Below are 16,788 nucleotides of genomic sequence, written 5' to 3'. Positions count from 1 at the left end.
GATTTTGTTGTCAAACTTGCGTTCTACAAGTGCTTGAAAATTTTTGAACACTTGAAAAACATCGGATCTTTTCTTGAGAAGGTAAATCCAAGAAAAATTGCTATAGTCATCAATGAAGCTAACATAGTATGTGTGTCGACCAACCGAGGTGGGAGCAGGACCCCAAACATCAGAGAATATTAATTGCAACGGTTGAGTGGAAACACTAGTAGATATAGGGTAAGATAATTGATGACATTTTTCTCTTTGGCAAGAATCATAAATAGTTTCAAGATTCCGCTCACCAACAAACGGGAGCTTATTTTTCCTAAGCAAACGTTCAACTAAAGAAAAAAATGCATGTCCTAAACGATCGTGCCATCGTGTGGACGAAAGATTGATAGCACCACAAGCTTGTTTATTTGATTTTCTAAACTCCGGAATCAACGGGTAAAGCCCTCGAACACATCTACCTCGATAGAGAACTTTCTTCGTGGCCTGATCCTTGATCAAAAAGAAGAAAGGATGGAATTCAATGAATACATGATTATCAATGGTAATGCGATGAACGGAGAGAAGATTTTTGTTGGCACTAGGGACATGCAAAAAATTTCTAAGGTGAATCTTGCGAGAAGGGGTATGTATAACTGAATGACCTATGTGATTTATCCTCATAGCTGCACCACTTGCCGTGTGAATTTGGTCTTTGCCATGATATTTCTCACAAAGAGTCACCTTCTCAAGTTCTCCCCTGAGGTGGTTGGTAGCACCACTGTCAAGTTACCAATTTGTATCAACACCATATGACCCGTCGGCGGCGGCAGCTACCTTGTCATCTTCATCAGAGGAGGCATCGTCTTCATCAAAACGATACCAACAGTCCTTGGCCGTGTGGCCCGGCTTGCCGCAAATCTGGCAGCGTACTGCATCAGGACGTGATCTGCCCGAGCCGCCGCCGCTGCCACCCCCGCCGCGACGGCCCCTGTTGTTGGCGAAGTTGGGACGTCCGCCGCGAGGGGAGTTGCTGGAGCTGCCACCACCTTGCTTGCCCTTGTGTCGGGGAGGACCGCGAGAGCGTGAGGAGTACCCGCCGCGCCCGCGAGTGGCGGCGTTGGCCGAAGACTTGAAGCCACCGCCGGTGTTGTGAAACTGTGCCACACGCTGATCGAAGTTGCTCAGCATGGAGTACAACTCGTCGATGGAGACCGGCGTGACACGGGCGTCGAGGGCGGAGACGAGAGGTTGGTAGTCCATGTCCAGCCCATGCAACAGGTAGGAGATGAGCTCATCGTCCTGGATGGGCTTGCCAGCCGCGGCGAGTTCATCCGCAAGGCCACGCATATGAGCGTAGTATGCAGCAACCGATTGGGTGCCCTTCTGTGCATTGATCAAGGCAGTACGAATATTGTTTACACGGCTCAAAGATTGAGAGGAAAACATGCCTGCAAGCGCCACCCAGAGGGCGTGCGCGGTGGTGACCGTGGTCACCGCGATCAACACTTCCTTGGAGAGGTTGTTGAGGAGGTAGCCGAGCACTTGTTGATCTTCCCTCACCCAGATGGGATGGAGAGGATTGGGCGTCGACGACTCCTTGCCGTCCTTGTCCTTGGTGACGAGGCGGCGGGTGGGTTCCGGCATCGTTCCGTCGACGTAGCCGAAGAGCCCAGCTCCCCTTAGCTGCGGCATAACCTGAGTTCGCCACAGGACGTAGTTCGTCCGGGAGAGCTTCTCCGTGACCTGACCGAGATTGCTTGGGGTGGCGCTGGAGGAAGACATGGCTTGGGACTATGGAGCGGCTAGGGTTTGGAAGAGGAGGCTCTGATACCATGTGCGAATAGGCGAAAGCGTCTTACCCATCGTGGGAGCGCTGCTGCGTGTTATATAGGCCAGGGGCGCACCTCCCTGGATAGCGCATACAGCAGTTTAGATTACAATCTTGGGAAGAAAGAAAGAGGTAGAGATAAAGATTCTAGTTAAGATAAACCTCCTTCCTAACTACCTAACACATATGCGCAAGTAATGTAATCCTCCTGCTACGCTACAACTTGTGTTTAACAATTTTCCCTTCTTCCAAGTCAAACAAGTATATATGCACATGTGACGATAAGAAAAATGAGAGACCATAATCAAACGGATATAAGTATGAAATAATAATGGTTGTAAACAAAAGGATCGAACTAACGACTGTATTGAATTTGTAGTGCCACTTGTTACCTAGGAAAATAGGAGCCACCGAAATTTTCTTTAGGAGAAAGAGAAGAGGAAGCAAACTTGAAGACCCATCACACGCACATACTGTTTGGCAGAAGCCATGAGTTTTTAAAATCAAGGAACCACCTACTCCTTGAATTGCTGCAAATTTCAATCTCTGAGCCACCGAACTAGTAGTGTGTAAAGTCCGGTCCGTACGTGCGCACAATTTCAAACACCAAGCTTGAACGGCACTTCAGCTCCAAATGAAAAAGTAGGGAAGTTGATTAAGCTTAGATTAATAAAAGCAATACGCTTTCTCTAGCCGAGTAAATGCAAGATGCAATTAGTGAGAATTTTAACATCGGCTCTGTTGCAAACGGACGGCGAGAGCCATGAACTGTTGCATACGGGGCAAGTAATAAGCAATTGAAAAATGAAGGTTTCAACGCATCGGGATCTAAAAAGAATGGTGGCACTAAATCCATGATAACTGTACCGGTAAGAGAGAGAGAGAGAGAGAGCACCAACGGGATCAGGTAGCCAGAACCTCAAAGACCGCCCCAAGCTGAACTATAGTACTCACGCGGTATTCTAGGCAAATGGTGCATCTAATTAACCTTGGATCACAGCGCTGTGCCTTTTCTTAATCCTCATGATGAGATTAGCCATGATTAAGGTCAATGCTCTTGCATTTGATTACTGTGTTGATATGTTGATTTCCCAAAGAATTCCATGCAAGTAGTCCACTACTCAACGTGCATGCCCTGTGGGAAACCTTGGATCTAGGGAGATATATCTAGTCGCAGTCCAACCTTTGCAGGTCCAGCCCAGTTCTTGATGATAGATCTCGCTGGCCAGCGAGCAATAATCATTAGTTTTATTAAACTTCTTTTTATGAGTAAATTCTTTTTCTTACCATTCTGACTCCATACATTTTCCTGTGACATATACTGTACTTACATAACTACAGTACTGGCAAGTACGCCGCCAAATAAAATGGACTTCTTTCTGGCAGGAAATTCTGACTTAGACTGGGGGACACATGGGGCCGGCCGTCTTGCCCTCCCTCTCGCCAAATCTCATTACATGGATCGAAGACATATATGCATGAGTGGTTATGACTGAACTTCCTCTGATGAACGGCCCTACAGGACTGAAATTTAGTCTGAAAGCGATTCCTTGCTTGACGACAGAGTCTCCCGCTCTATAATAGTGGGCTGAGACGACGCCGACGCCGACGACGACGAGGAGTCGCAGGAAGCTTCATCAACGCCGGAGGGGGACGCGCTCGACGACGTATGTAACACACAGTCCAGACGGACGGACGCGCGTCATTTTTGAATCCTATTCCACACACGTAAATCTGAGTCTCCTGTCCTCCGCCGATATATGTATTTTTCTGGCTCTCTGCGAGTCTTCACCAAAGAGTGCGGCTGTGGTTTGACATTTCTGACGATGCTGACCGCCTAATCAGGCGTAGGTTAGCACCGGCGTACGGCGTTTGTTTAAGCCAAAAATCTAGCTCGTCCAAACTGGAGAGGGAAGACAGAGAGAAGGTCCAGGCCATGGTCTAGCTTAGTAGCCTCTCTCTCTATATAAAGGCCATGGCAAAGCTGGTGCAGGGCTAGAGAAGAAAGGGTTGGAAGCCTAGAGAAGCTAGAGAGAGGAGAAGGACGTTTGTCTTGGACCAAGGAGAGATAAGCTTGTCTTCTGTGAAAGGAGATCGAGATGATCAAGGGAGACCAGAGGCAGCTTGGCAGCCATGAAGATCGGCTGAAAGATCAGGTTTGGGACTGTTTAATTACTTCTCTTGCTTTTGTGTTTGTGCTTTTATATGCTTCAAAGAGTTCTTTTGTGCTTGAGTGGTCATTTGTTTGGATAAGTATGGTAAGACTAGTGGTTAGGACTTGGCTGAGTTTCTCTCTTCTCTGGGATGTGCTTCTTGATCCATGAATGGAAGTCAGGGACTTCTCTTTCTGATCGATGTCAAAATCAATCAAGGGTGATCATCTTTAGGGACCACAGATCCTGGTGCTCGTAGAACAGTCAAATTAAACATGTGGATAAGCCCAGAAATGGATATTTCCACAGCTAGCGCTTGTCATCCAATAAATTCATGGTGTTCTTAATTCAATAAATTCATGGTTTTGCAGATGAGAGTTGATCATCGGGCCTCTGATGGCAATTTTTTCAAGTTCTTGCAAAACCAGTCAAGCGCAAAAAAAGAGGTACATAATTATCAAACAGGTTCAACAAACATAAACACCGCAACTTTTCGTAATTGGTTACATAAGGCAGGGTCTGGTACTACATATCCCCCCTTTTATTTTTTTTATTTCAGAAGCGGCAGTAAAAACTATATATAACCTTTAAATTTTCTTAATTACCCTGAAATTTTCCTCAACTAATTCAAAAAAAAAACCTACATCTATTAGATATTTATATTTTCCTATATTATTGTCCATCTTCCTAGTTGCAAAACTAGTTAGCTCCAAGTAATCAAATACATGCACACCAAGCCAAGTAGCCAACTAACCATTATCATATGTGATTTGCTTCACCCATGAGTATGTAACTAATAGAGTGAATTCCACTTTTTACTCCTTAGTTATGCATTTTTGACACTAATTACCCTGTCGAATGAAAAATCATCAAGATTACCCCTTTTAAAAGCTTTGAAACCTTGTTTTTTTATGCGTGTCTATTGGGCAAGGTGTAAGGTGTTGACCAGAGTTTAAAAATATCAAGACGAGGAGGAGGATTTGAACATATGGGTAAGAGAAATCTGAACATGAATATCGATTATGCCCTCAGATCTTTACGCATTTTACCGTGCCACGTCGGCGTAACATGCCGGTACTATCTAACAGAAACAAGCAAAGTGCTAAACTGGGGTAAAACTGTGTTCAAAATCTTCTAAATGAAATATTTGGTAGAAGTTGCACTAAATAGGGTAATATGTGTCACAAATGCAGAACTACAGAGTAAAAAGTGGAATTCACTCTAACTAATAACAGGTCTCGCTGTTATGATGCTTTCATTGATTCAGGCTCAAGAAGACAAGATTGCGTCCACGAGGGCAGAGATGGGCGAAGTGAGAAAAGAGAACGAGAGGCTGAAGACGATGTTGTCATGGATGGTGGAGGACCATCGATCCCTTCAGAAGCAGTTCGATGTTTTCCACCAGCAAGGACGAGGCAAAAACCTCGCCGTGGGCTCACCGGAGCACACATCGCCCACCGACGGCGTCAAGGACCCCAGATTCTTCGCATTAGGCCTCGGAACGAGTGCAAGCGCGAGCACGAGCAGGCAGAACTTGGGAGAAGAGATCAGGACCGGCACTAATAATCCAGATGGCAAGGGCGTCTCTCTTGGACTTTCATCAGGCTGCAAAGCTGTTGATGCAGCTGGTCAAAGTGAGATGAAGGTGCAGCCGGATGTGCTGACGTTGAGCCGTGGAGGCAGCTCCGAGGAGGACGCCGCCACAGAGACGACAACAACATCGAGCAAAGCAACAAAGAACCCGAGGAGCACCGGTGGTGGCGCAGAGGCCGAGGAGGAGGTGGCCCAGCAGCCACTGGCCAAGAAGGCAAGGGTGTCGGTGAGGGCACGGTGTGACACACCAACGGTACGTACATACGTCAACAACGTACTCCCTCCGTCCGTGAATAAGTATACTTCTACCTTTTGTCTTAAGTCAAAGTTTTATAATTTTGATCAACTTTTTAAAAAAGAATAGTAGCATATCTGACATCAAATTGGTATATTATGTAAGTACATTTGGAAACAAATCTAGTGATACTAATTTAGTGCCATAAATGCTGCTACTTTTTTCTATGAAATTGGTCAAAGTTTTAAAAACTTTGACTTAGGATAAAACCTAAATGTACACTTATTCGCGGACGGAGAGAGTACACAAGTGACTAGAAGATTAAATCTAATTGATCTCTTAGGTGATTGGGAAACTCGTATATATATGTGATTTGTGGTTTGTTGGTGTTCAGATGAACGATGGGTGCCAGTGGAGGAAGTATGGGCAGAAGATATCGAAGGGGAACCCATGTCCACGCGCCTACTACCGCTGCACCGTCGCAACAGGGTGCCCCGTCAGGAAACAGGTATGTACATTCACTGTCATACATCGCAAAACAACCCCCACACATGGTACCAAAGAATCTGCTGTGAAGTGTGTTTCGCAAACCAAACATGACGAAGAACTATACATGTGTTATTTCCGAACATCGCAATGCGACTTACTTAGCACTCCCTCTATTTGTAATTCTCGCACACTACTTGATCGTTGAAGAAGAAAAAATTTGACCGTTCAGAAAAAGTTGAGCTTATACTTGTGAGAGGTTGGTGCATTATACAGTTCCTATTAGAGACTCCATAACAAATATTTTCTCCGTCTCAAAATAAGTGTCTCAATTTTAGTATAATTTTGTGTACATGCATGGTCCCAAATCCGGCGACCAACCTAATTAAGCCACCATGTGCATGGTCCCAAATCCGGCGTCAAAACTCCATAAATCAAGCGATCGAGCACTGGCGCCACCAGGGAGGGAACTAGGGGATCAAGACTGGTGAGCACGGGGATCGGACTCGGAAATCGGAACCTGACCTGATCGCGAGGGCCAGGAGGTGGGCGCCTCTCCTGCCATGGCAACGGCGTCGCCGTCGGGCTCTCTCTGGTGGCGATGGGCGCACGGCTTCTCGATCGGCGGCCGGCAACGTCAACGGTGCTGCTGGGGTTTAGGCTGACCGCATCGAAACAAACTGATCCCACATGGCCGATGGGGTTTTAGAAATGCTGAAGACTATGATGGGCTTTGGGTTGGGTCAGCGTCCCCACATGTGTGCTGTCTGCCCACTTGAACCACCAAATCCACTCAAAAATACAAAGACCCTAAAAAAATCTTCTTATTCTTTTACCTTTTACTCCCTCCGGTTCTTTTTACTCTGCATATAAGAATTGTCTGAAGTCTTTGATCATAATTATATGAGAAAATATCAACATCTACCATGCAAAAGTTATACAATATGAAAATTAAATCATGACACATCTACTGATATTGATTTCATATTGTGAATGTTGGTATTTTTTCTATAAAGTTGGTCAAATTTTACGAGGCTTGACTTTAGACAAATCTTATATGCGAACTAAAAAGGACCGGAGTACTACAAAACCTACTGCAAGCATTACATGTCTTTCCATATAATGTCTAATCATCCACCATAGGTCTTCTCGATTCATATTCGAGTATCTAGCGAATCTATATATACTGTACATATAGGGCTGTCGTATGACCGATGAACCTAATGCCAAAAATACATCCATGCTCAAAGTTCTCAAAAACATCTGAAATTGCCACTAACTAATAACAAAATTTTAAATATACCTTCACATTGAGAAATAAATATACAAAATTCAAATGTGTAAATGCGTGTGCACATATGTTCGCTTGGTGTAAAAAAAGACAATATTCTCTTTGGTAGCAGGGATTTGCACTTGAACTAATCAAGCTCTCAAGTAGTAACATTCTTGACTAATCAAAGATGCTTTAAAACTCGCGCTCGGCTTTCTTCAATCGCATGCACACACACTCCACACAGCATCCTTCCTCGCCATGGTGACCGACTGACCATTAACGTACAATTTCTTCCCCAGGTGCAGAGATGTGCGGAAGACATGTCGATCCTGATCACCACCTACGAGGGCGCGCACAACCACCCGCTCTCCGCCTCCGCAGCCGCCATGGCCTCCACCACCTCCGCCGCCGCGTCCATGCTCATGTCAGGCTCCTCCACCTCGCTCGGCTTCCCCTCCGCCGCCTCCAGCCTCCACGGCCACAGGTTCGGCCTCCCGGCGGCCAGCGACGCCTCCTCCAGCCAGATGGGTGGCCGGCCGTTCTTCCTCCCGACCGCCACCGGCGCGTCCATCAGCGCCACGCCGTCGTACCCCACCATCACCCTCGACCTCACCTCGCAGGCCGCCTCGCAGCAGGCCTTCTCCCTCAGCAACAGCAACAGGTTCTCCTCCAGCTTCAGTGGCGCCCACGGCCACAGCAGCAGCGCTGGTAGGTACCCTTCCACGAGCTTCTCCTTCTCCGGCTCCGGCGCAAGCAACCTGCCCGGCTTCACCGCGTGGCCGGCCGGCGTTGGATCGTACATGAGCTACGGATCGTCGTCCGCCGCGCTCTACAACGGCGCCGGCAAGAGCTCGTTCGAGGACGCGCTGAGCGGCATCAACGGAAGGCAGCAAGCCTCGGTGGCGTCCCTCTACCAGCCGGCGCAGGTGCAGCAGAGAGCGGCTCAGTTGAGCGGCGGCGGCACGGGCACGGCGGCGCCGGTCGTGCCCACCGACACGATCGCCAAGGCGATCACGTCGGACCCGGGCTTCCACACGGCGCTCGCGGCCGCCATCACGTCGTACGTCGGCAAACCGGCTGCCGGAGGCGGCAAGGGGCTCGAGTGGGGGGAGCACCTCGGGCTGGGCCCGTCGAGTGCGGCGTGCTCGTCGGCGCTGCTGGCACGGTCGTCGTCGACGGGGGCGGCACCGAGAGGCTCTCCGCACGGCAAGAAGATGTCGTTCTTGCAGCCGTCGCTGGCACTCTCGGGCTCCACCACCAGTGCTACTGCTTCCACCCCACCTGTGAAAAGCAGGGAGCACACTAATTAGTTAGCTGAAGATTGTGAGTTGTGTTTATGGATTAATTTGATCATATGGTGTAGATATCTACTGACTGTAGCATATTGCTGACAATGTGTCGATTGATTCATCATTCACACCCTAAATACGCCCATTTTTGTGTTTGGGACAAGCTAATAGCAAACGTGGTTGTATTTTATATATGGGTCAGCAGAAGAAGTGTTGTGAACTGAAAATGATACATGATAGCGCAATAATTAGTCCGTTTCCCAAAGAAATAACAGGCAAAAATAACTAAATTTAGATCTCCATTACCTCCAGAAAAGAATATCTATGTACAATAGCTTTGATCCAGTTACATAACTACAAATTGCACGGTCATATGATGTGTGTACAGTATACAGACCAAGTGCATGCAAACCATTGTTCTGAACTTCTCTGATTTCTGAACAGCAGCAGCGTGTAGCCCCTGCCCATGCATGAAGTTGCCCAAGCACCGCCATATCCGCCTTGCGCCTGACCCAAATCCTCTTTGAAGGTGCTTACCATGGCTTCAAATGTCGAGAGAGCTGCCTGGGATTTTCACTTGGAGATGACCCTCATAAACCGGCTCACGGAGCTAAACGCGGCCATGACATTGGTCATCATCGAAGGCTCCTCTTCAGGTTGCTCGCTGGCGCCGCCACCGCCAAATATTATCTGCGGATTACAATGGTGTCACTAATCTATGCAAAGTGTCAATAACGGACAGCACTAGCACTTGATGTAGATACATGCAAATGGGTTTTCCAGAACGAGGTTCCCTAACTTGTACTATTAAAAATAATGGCTGGTCGTCTAGCTAGTAGGCCCAGGGTGACTTCTTGTTCTCTGTCTTGTATAGAGTGTCAGCTGTTTGACAGCTTAATGTGTGCGTGGTCAGACACACAATGTCACAATGATTCCTAGAATTTGAGGAATCAGTTGGCTCTTGGGTGCTTGCAGCTTCTATACACGGTCCAATAGCAGACTCGTTTTTTCGACAGTAGTGATTCAACTTACCAGGTACTAAAAGGAACACAAACACGGCATGGAGATGGACAAAAATCTAATCATGAAGATAAAATCAGTTATACAGTGTCTAACCTCAATATCTGTTGCATCAGGACGACTTGAAGATTCTCTGGCAAGCAAATACCGGTTGGGTCTTTTTGGATCATCATAAAACACTTTCCACTTTCTGAAACATGAATAACAGATATCTTTAGCCTATTATTTTACTGAACATTTATTTGGATTGTAAAAAAAGGCAACAAATATCGACACACTCAGGATAGCATCTGAAGATTGCACCGGTAGGCAGCGGCCTCATCGAGTAAACAGTGGTAAAAGTACTGCAAAATGGGTGATGGATGTTAGAAAAAGAAACAGGGAACACAGTGGACAAAAGAGGGAAGAAGATATGCACTAGTACTACCATGAAACCACTTAATGGATTACCATAAGTATTTTAATAAAATGAAATTTATACAGATGACCATCATTTATAGGTATAGTATATAGTGGACCATACTTCAGAGCATTTCAGTATGGTTTCATGAATGCATCACTAATTCACTATTCATATCTCTTTGACGGGATCTGTTTCTTTAACTTGGTACTTATTTATGTTATTGTAACTAGAAACAGTTACATATCGCGGTATAGAAGATGTTTCTCAGTCCATATCCATACTCTGATATCCACAATCAACAACTGTTTATATGTCGGAAAATACCAATAGTACACATAGAGGCAACAATGTACAGATGTTTCCGTTCACTTACCTTAAGAAATTTCTGCGTAGATTCCGAACATTATATCCCACTCCAACATCTCCACTAACAAGACGTGGGTTCCACATGACAAGAGGTCTTATCTTCAGTGGATTAAAACTGGAAGTTATTTCAAGATACCATATTGAGTGGAACATATATACAAATGATAATAGTGATGTACAGACTGTTGAACAAAATACAAGATGTGAACATAGATGGATGTGCTTGGGCAAATGAAAAATGCCATGCGATGGATATGCTAAGCTGATGTGCAAATGAATATAGATCCTACAAATATACATGCATGCAAAAATGACCTGTAAATACACATGCTGATCCTATCCTACCAACTTTGCTTGCGACACAAAAGACGGAATTCATTTTCCTTACTGTAAATTAATGCACATGTATCTGCCAACATTGAAAACTTGATCAGGCATAAGTTACATACGGGATCATCAGCGAGTTGAGATGCGATGCGTTCAACAGATTCAAGCATCTGGTGGTCAGGGATAATCATAACAACAACTCCGTCATCAGTATCAACTGGCTTTCGGTCGCTAAGACTGCCAATCAAGATAAGAGAATAGAAAGATTTTAGATCCACAAGAAATCTCATGGTAATCATCTTTTATGCCTTCAAGATAGAAGCAACTAATAACATCTAATTCTCTAAAGAAACTCAAATTGGTCCACATCTTGTCCTATCCTGTGAACCTGTCTAGTAAAATATGATACCCACGCCACGAATCATTTGGAGAGAATTTACTGGAAAGATCTTAGCAACAAAACTAATGTGCTTCACTGTAAATACTGCTGCATGTAACACGAATAGAAAAATGAACCATTACATATAACATATGCAAAAAATTTGAATACCACTGTGACTGCGCTACTGGAAGTAAGGTAATACCTAGCACACTTGAACTTTGCATCTTTCCACTGGTGCTTGAGAAGGGCAGCCACTCCAGCGTCAGGGAAGACGGCCTTAACTACCTGCGGTAGACAGACAGCAAGTTGAATGTAAAGAACATATACCCAAGGGACTTAAACGACAAGATTCACAATCAATGGGGGGCCTTCAAATCAGGGGCATCTCAGTCAGATAGAGATAAAAAAGGGAGGCAACTGGGCATTTAAAAATCTGTGTGGGTGATGAAGTTGGTCATGCAACTGCAGATGGATCAGACAGAGCAAAAGTTGCATTTATTTATCGCTAAATGACCTTGCATCCAAAGTCCAAACCTGGCCGGTCTCTTCCGCGAGTGTGTCGAGGAGTATCCTCGACAGCGCCCAGACCTCAGCCTGCGCTCCTTCCTGGTTGAGGAACTCCAACTGAGGGATCAGCAGCTCTGCCTACAGCAATGATGATAACACAAGAACAGATCATCAATGGTGAGAATGTGATAGGAGAATATAATGGTGGATGGAACTTGAACATTGAAACTGTTCCATTCCATGGCGTTCCAAGTAAAAAAAAATGCAGAGATTTCACAGCAGGTTAAGTAAGGCTGAACCAAACTGTCAGATCAGTGTGTACATGGGCAATTGGAAACGTACAATTCCTCGCATGCCGCCGGAGTTGACGAAATCGGCGCTCGCCTTCCCCGACTGCCATATCGCGCCCTCCAGATCCGACGGCAGGCAACTGAAACCACAGAGACATCGAGAAACAACGCACGCTGTCAGTCAGACGCGCCGCAATCCAAAGCAACGCGGCGGCGTTTCCCCGAGCCGGAAGCGTGCCTGACCTGTCGTCCTCCAGCACCGCCTTCCCCGCCGCGCCGTCGGCCTCCGATGTCGCCGGCGCAGTCGGCCCGGCCTCCGTGGGAGCGTCGGCGGCGTCGAACTTGCCGAACTTGGCTTGGGCCGGGGTAGGCCCGCGGCGGACGCGCAGCCGCACCGCAGGGGAGGCTGCGACGGCGACGGGCGAAGGCGCGAGGAGCTGGCGGGGGAGAGGATGGGAGGGGCGCGCGTACTGCCGCGAGAGCAGCGCCGGCGAGGTCGCCATTGCTTCGTGCGGCGCAGGGGAGAAGCAGCACGTGGCCGAGCTGTGACTGGCTGCTCCCCCGTGCTGCGTGGATAACGGTGGGTTTGCTTCGGAAACGGGATCGCCGTCCGATGGAGAACTGAACGCTCCAGATTGTTTGGAATGGTTTAGTCCCGTGAAAGTGTGAGGTGTATGGTTTAGCTTTGGGGTGTGGATAGGTGTCAGTGGATTTAACCAAGTCTCGATCAAGTCGCATAATATAAAGAAATAAAATAATTTTTTTATAGGAATCTCAATGTAAGATCTCACAAGTATGGCATCAACTGAGACATAACCAAGTCTCAATCGACTGAGATTCAGAAAGACTGTTAGACTATAGATTCTGTTTGGCATTTGTCAATCAATTTGCGTTTCAGCCGATTCTTGCATGCCCGCTATTGCCCTACGACCTTCGTCGACCCGAGCTCCCCATTACTGGCTAAACCGCCATCCTGCCATATCTGAGCCGCCACTGCCCTAGCCGTCACTCTAAACATCCCCTCCCCCCTCTACGGGCGCCCGCACCGGTCAACCTCCACCTCAGCTTTGCCAACGACCCCATGATCGGCCGTGTCATCCCTATACCCCGGTGACCCCAACCCCCTCCATCACAAGCACACACACCGATCAACCTCCGCCTCGGCTTTGCCAGCGCGGTGACCCCAACCCCCTCCACCAGAAGCACACACACCGGTCAACCTCCAACTCGGCTTTGCCAGCGACCCCATGGTCGATCGTGTCATCCCCATCTCCGGTGACCCCAACCCCCTCCACCACAAGCACACACACCGATCAACCTCTGCCTTGGCTTTGCCAGTGACTCCATTATCAGCCGTGTAATCCCCATCTCCGACTCATTTCTCGGGTCGCCCTTACCATGATCAGCCGTGTAATCCCCATCTCCGAGTCATTTCTCGGGTCGCCCTTACCGACGATGACACAACCGCCCATGTCATCCCCGCCCCCAGCTCCAGCTCCACCTACCAAAATCAACTTACAGGCCTCTCATTTTCAGGCAACTAGAGAATATCAAATGCATTATCATAATCCTATTTGTTGAACCGACTTTTTGTGTATTTTGGTGTTCGTTTGATCCCTTTTTTTACTACTTTTGCGGCTGATTTTCGACATCAGATTACAAAAATAAGCACTTCGCAAACTGAGAGGCGTAGTGTGCACTCGTCTACTCCCTCTGTCCCGTAATATAAGATGTTTTTTAACACTACACTAGTGCCAAGAAACGTCTTACCTTATGGGACGGAGGGAGTAGCTTATAATCAGAATGAGAAAGAAGTATATCTATCTTCACATGATTATCTTTAAAAATTCTACTGAGCAGTTACAACTTACAAGCCCCATTGGAATCTTGATACACACTGAACTGAACTGTATTACAAATTGTAGCCATTCATTCTGAGTATATCTGTGAACCTGTGGTATTGTCCATCCGGCCATTTCCGGATGCAGGAGAACCAAAGATGCATGGTAATATCACACCCTGGCACTATATTTCTAGTTCAGTTGTTGCAGGCAGTTGCTGTGCTCTGCATTTCCTTGCTGGTCGCAAACGACTTGCCGCACCCGCACGTCTTCGTCGCGTTTGGGTTCTGGAAGTTGAAGCCGCCCCCGATGAGAGCGTCGCTGTAGTCCAGCTCCATTCCAAACATGAAGAGAAGGCTCTTTGGGTCACAGACTGCAGGCGCACAAAATATATTGTCTCGTTAGAGTTCCGGTAGACCAGGTGGGTTTGGCCTGAATAAACAGAATGGGTTGTCACATGTACTTGTGATCAACAGCCTGTGGACTATTTCAAGCCTTCCAAGGATTTATTTGGAATGCAAAAGTGTTACTCTAATCTCGAGCACAAATGCAAATCCATGTCCTCTCAAACGAATATACGGTCAAGGCAAAGCAGTTACCTATTGTGAAACCCTCATACTCGATGACTGAATCGTCAGGGTTGGCGCTTCCTCGGCTCTCAAACTCCATGGTGTAAGACATGCCAGAACATCCACCTTGTTTAACTCCAATCCTCAAACAGAGATCTTCATTCTTTTCGGCCCTCATTCTGTTCAGATGCTTCAGGGCCTTCTCTGTCAATGAGATGGCTGGTGCAATGCTACCAGGCGTTGCTGTTGCAGCTGCTGCAAAGTATGGTAAACGATTTTACTATGTTAATGCTGAACAAAACTTGTCTGAAATTCTTTCTAATTCTGCAGCATTTGCATGAAGCATCTAAAATCCCGAAAATCGTAGGATATATCTGACTATCTTGTAGCCATTAAATCTTCAGTGTTTCCTCAACTATTCCCTTGCTCATGCAAGACAGATGAACCGATGAGTGATGTAGGATGACTGGAAGGACCAGGTTATTGAAGCCAACTAAAATAATCTTGTTCATCAGTTGTGACACATTTCTAAAAATATATAAGTTTACAAGGAAAGAACTTATAAAGACAACATCTTTGCTTAATCCCCTTGGATGGATAGGGATAATGCAACCAAGGCCTAAGTACCTAACTACTCCAGATAGATACAGATAGCTAGACATATGCATACGGCATACCAGATACAGCATATAACGATCAAACAGATGTATATAATTACACTATTACCTATATAAAGATTTTATCTGGTACAAACAAACTCCAGAATAGCACAGAGAAGAAAACAGAAACATGCCACACACGTAACGTAACTGCTTTCCCACCTGATAGGCTGACACTGCAACCAGAAATAGGATTGTCCAGGAGCATGTCTCTGCTTTACCCATGTTATCTAAACTGTTTAATATTAGGGGCAGTGGACGGAAGATCTACAATTAGGATGGGGTCGCTCTGATTACAAGCCTAGTGGGGACAACCACCAACAATACATGGACAAATTTGCCGCACACGGTACTGAGCAGGCAACCAGCAGCTCACTCAGGCAATACAGGCCAGGCAACGCCATCAACTACGCGTTCAGCAAACTCCAATCGAGACAATTTTCAGCCGCCTGAATCAAGATAACGAGGCGCACCACCGCTACATCAAGGTCAGCCCCTATGGCCATCGCTGCATACTGTATTTCTCACGGCAGGCAGCTACGCATCATCAATCCGGCTTCATTTTACCGGCTCTCGCAAATCACAAGAACAAAAGAGGCCCGGCAAAGGGATTCGATCCGAATCCTTCCAGCCCAAAACGATCCTACGTATTTCAATTTAAAAATATGCGCGGAGGAGAACGTCTAACATCTGGTTTGACCACGGACCTGGCGGCGCGGAGGCGCGGAGGGAGACGGCGCGGGAGCCCCCGCTGCGGGCGGCGAATCGGACGGAGGACGCGGGCGCGGAGGGCGAGGGGGAGACGGCGAGGTGGGGCCGCGCCGTGCCGGGGAGGCGGCCGAGGAGCGGGCGGGCCGTGGTGCCGGATGCGAGCGCCATGATTGGAAATCGGGTGGGGCTGGGGAGAGAGAGAGGGAGGGGGAAAGCAACGACGACGGCGAGAGAGAGAGGGAGGGAGCGAGGAAAGATCCTGTGGCTGGCGGGCCGCCCCGATTTCGGTGGCTTGTGGGCTCGGGGCTCTCTGCGGTCCACAATTATGTATATTTTCGAGATGGACTTTTACTAACTTAATTTGAACAGTTCTAAAAAAAACTAACTTCATTTAAACAGAATTATACAGTTGATTCACTATTTTTGTAGCAACCATTTGACTTTATTATTGATTAATAAAAATGCTATAATGTCCCGACAAGAATGGTAACCATGGATTGAAGCAACTTAAGTAAACAAAGAACAGCAAAAAGTTGCATCAAACTAAAAATTACACCAAGATCCCTTTGCTCTGGTTCCTTTGCTCTGGTTGTCAATTCGTTGCAGGGCGGCTGGAGACTCGGAGCTCTTGTTGTGCCGATTTCCTGCAATCTTGCATGTGTTGTTTCTTCTCTCAACTACATCCTCTTCAATCCCATCACGTTTCCTCCATCTGGATCTGACCTAGCAACATCGCCATCTCCCGAAACTGAATTCACAAGTGCTGCCTCCACGCCCACCCACCTTTCTCAACAACGCTAGGTGCATCAAATTCTTTCTGCTAAATTGGCAGTGCCACGGCGGTGCTGGCTGAATCTATGACAGATGAGGTGCAGAAGACAAA

General features: G+C 47.0%; 3 protein-coding genes across 4 annotated transcripts; 1 reads left to right on the top strand and 2 right to left on the bottom strand.

Annotated features, from left to right (window-relative positions):
- Positions 1-3,647: 3,647 nt before the first annotated feature.
- On the top strand, positions 3,648-9,037 carry LOC119287755 (probable WRKY transcription factor 61). The gene is made up of 5 exons (XM_037567362.1): positions 3,648-3,957; positions 4,326-4,400; positions 5,222-5,800; positions 6,177-6,290; positions 7,841-9,037. The coding sequence occupies exons 1-5, from the start codon at positions 3,901-3,903 to the stop codon at positions 8,849-8,851; spliced, it is 1,836 nt and encodes a 611-aa protein (XP_037423259.1). The 5' UTR covers positions 3,648-3,900; the 3' UTR covers positions 8,852-9,037.
- Positions 9,038-9,112: 75 nt separating this feature from the next.
- On the bottom strand, positions 9,113-12,682 carry LOC119287756. Its single transcript, XM_037567364.1, has 9 exons — positions 12,369-12,682; positions 12,178-12,265; positions 11,863-11,973; positions 11,531-11,613; positions 11,069-11,183; positions 10,627-10,718; positions 10,129-10,194; positions 9,947-10,040; positions 9,113-9,520 (listed from the first exon to the last, which is right to left on the bottom strand). Exons 1-9 carry the CDS (start codon positions 12,626-12,628, stop codon positions 9,404-9,406), a joined length of 1,026 nt encoding a protein of 341 aa, XP_037423261.1. The 5' UTR covers positions 12,629-12,682; the 3' UTR covers positions 9,113-9,403.
- Positions 12,683-13,929: 1,247 nt separating this feature from the next.
- On the bottom strand, positions 13,930-16,151 carry LOC119287754 (iron-sulfur assembly protein IscA, chloroplastic-like). 2 transcript variants are annotated; one of them, XM_037567361.1, is made up of 3 exons: positions 15,902-16,151; positions 14,566-14,787; positions 13,930-14,339 (listed from the first exon to the last, which is right to left on the bottom strand). In XM_037567361.1, the coding sequence occupies exons 1-3, from the start codon at positions 16,071-16,073 to the stop codon at positions 14,164-14,166; spliced, it is 570 nt and encodes a 189-aa protein (XP_037423258.1). In that variant the 5' UTR covers positions 16,074-16,151; the 3' UTR covers positions 13,930-14,163. The 2 variants fall into 2 exon arrangements, with proteins under 2 accessions (XP_037423258.1, XP_037423257.1); XM_037567360.1 differs by having other exon boundaries at positions 14,566-14,790; positions 15,902-16,073.
- Between the last annotated feature and the right edge of the window lie 637 nt (positions 16,152-16,788).

Source organism: Triticum dicoccoides, chromosome 4A, assembly GCF_002162155.2.
Source record: "Triticum dicoccoides isolate Atlit2015 ecotype Zavitan chromosome 4A, WEW_v2.0, whole genome shotgun sequence".
NCBI classification, from domain to species: domain Eukaryota; kingdom Viridiplantae; phylum Streptophyta; class Magnoliopsida; order Poales; family Poaceae; genus Triticum; species Triticum dicoccoides.
Note: the sequence above shows the minus strand (reverse complement) of the source record. Positions and strands in the feature narration are given on the sequence as shown.

What these genes read in the sequence shown, in the direction of transcription:
- LOC119287755 (XM_037567362.1), top strand. Translation starts at nt 3,901, where the DNA reads ATGATCAAGGGAGACCAGAGGCAGCTTGGCAGCCATGAAGATCGGCTG. An exon ending in AAGATCGGCTGAAAGATCAG is followed by an intron (nt 3,958 to 4,325) that starts GTTTGGGACTGT and finishes ATGGTTTTGCAG; the next exon opens with ATGAGAGTTGATCATCGGGC. An exon ending in CACGGTGTGACACACCAACG is followed by an intron (nt 5,801 to 6,176) that starts GTACGTACATAC and finishes GTTGGTGTTCAG; the next exon opens with ATGAACGATGGGTGCCAGTG.
- LOC119287754 (XM_037567360.1), bottom strand. Translation starts at nt 16,073, where the DNA reads ATGGCGCTCGCATCCGGCACCACGGCCCGCCCGCTCCTCGGCCGCCTC. An exon ending in CCGCGCCTCCGCGCCGCCAG is followed by an intron (nt 14,791 to 15,901) that starts GTCCGTGGTCAA and finishes CATACTTTGCAG; the next exon opens with CAGCTGCAACAGCAACGCCT. An exon ending in GTATGAGGGTTTCACAATAG is followed by an intron (nt 14,340 to 14,565) that starts GTAACTGCTTTG and finishes GTGCGCCTGCAG; the next exon opens with TCTGTGACCCAAAGAGCCTT.
- LOC119287756 (XM_037567364.1), bottom strand. Translation starts at nt 12,628, where the DNA reads ATGGCGACCTCGCCGGCGCTGCTCTCGCGGCAGTACGCGCGCCCCTCC. An exon ending in ATCTTCAGATGCTATCCTGA is followed by an intron (nt 10,041 to 10,128) that starts GTGTGTCGATAT and finishes TTCATGTTTCAG; the next exon opens with AAAGTGGAAAGTGTTTTATG. An exon ending in CTGATGCAACAGATATTGAG is followed by an intron (nt 9,521 to 9,946) that starts GTTAGACACTGT and finishes TGTAATCCGCAG; the next exon opens with ATAATATTTGGCGGTGGCGG.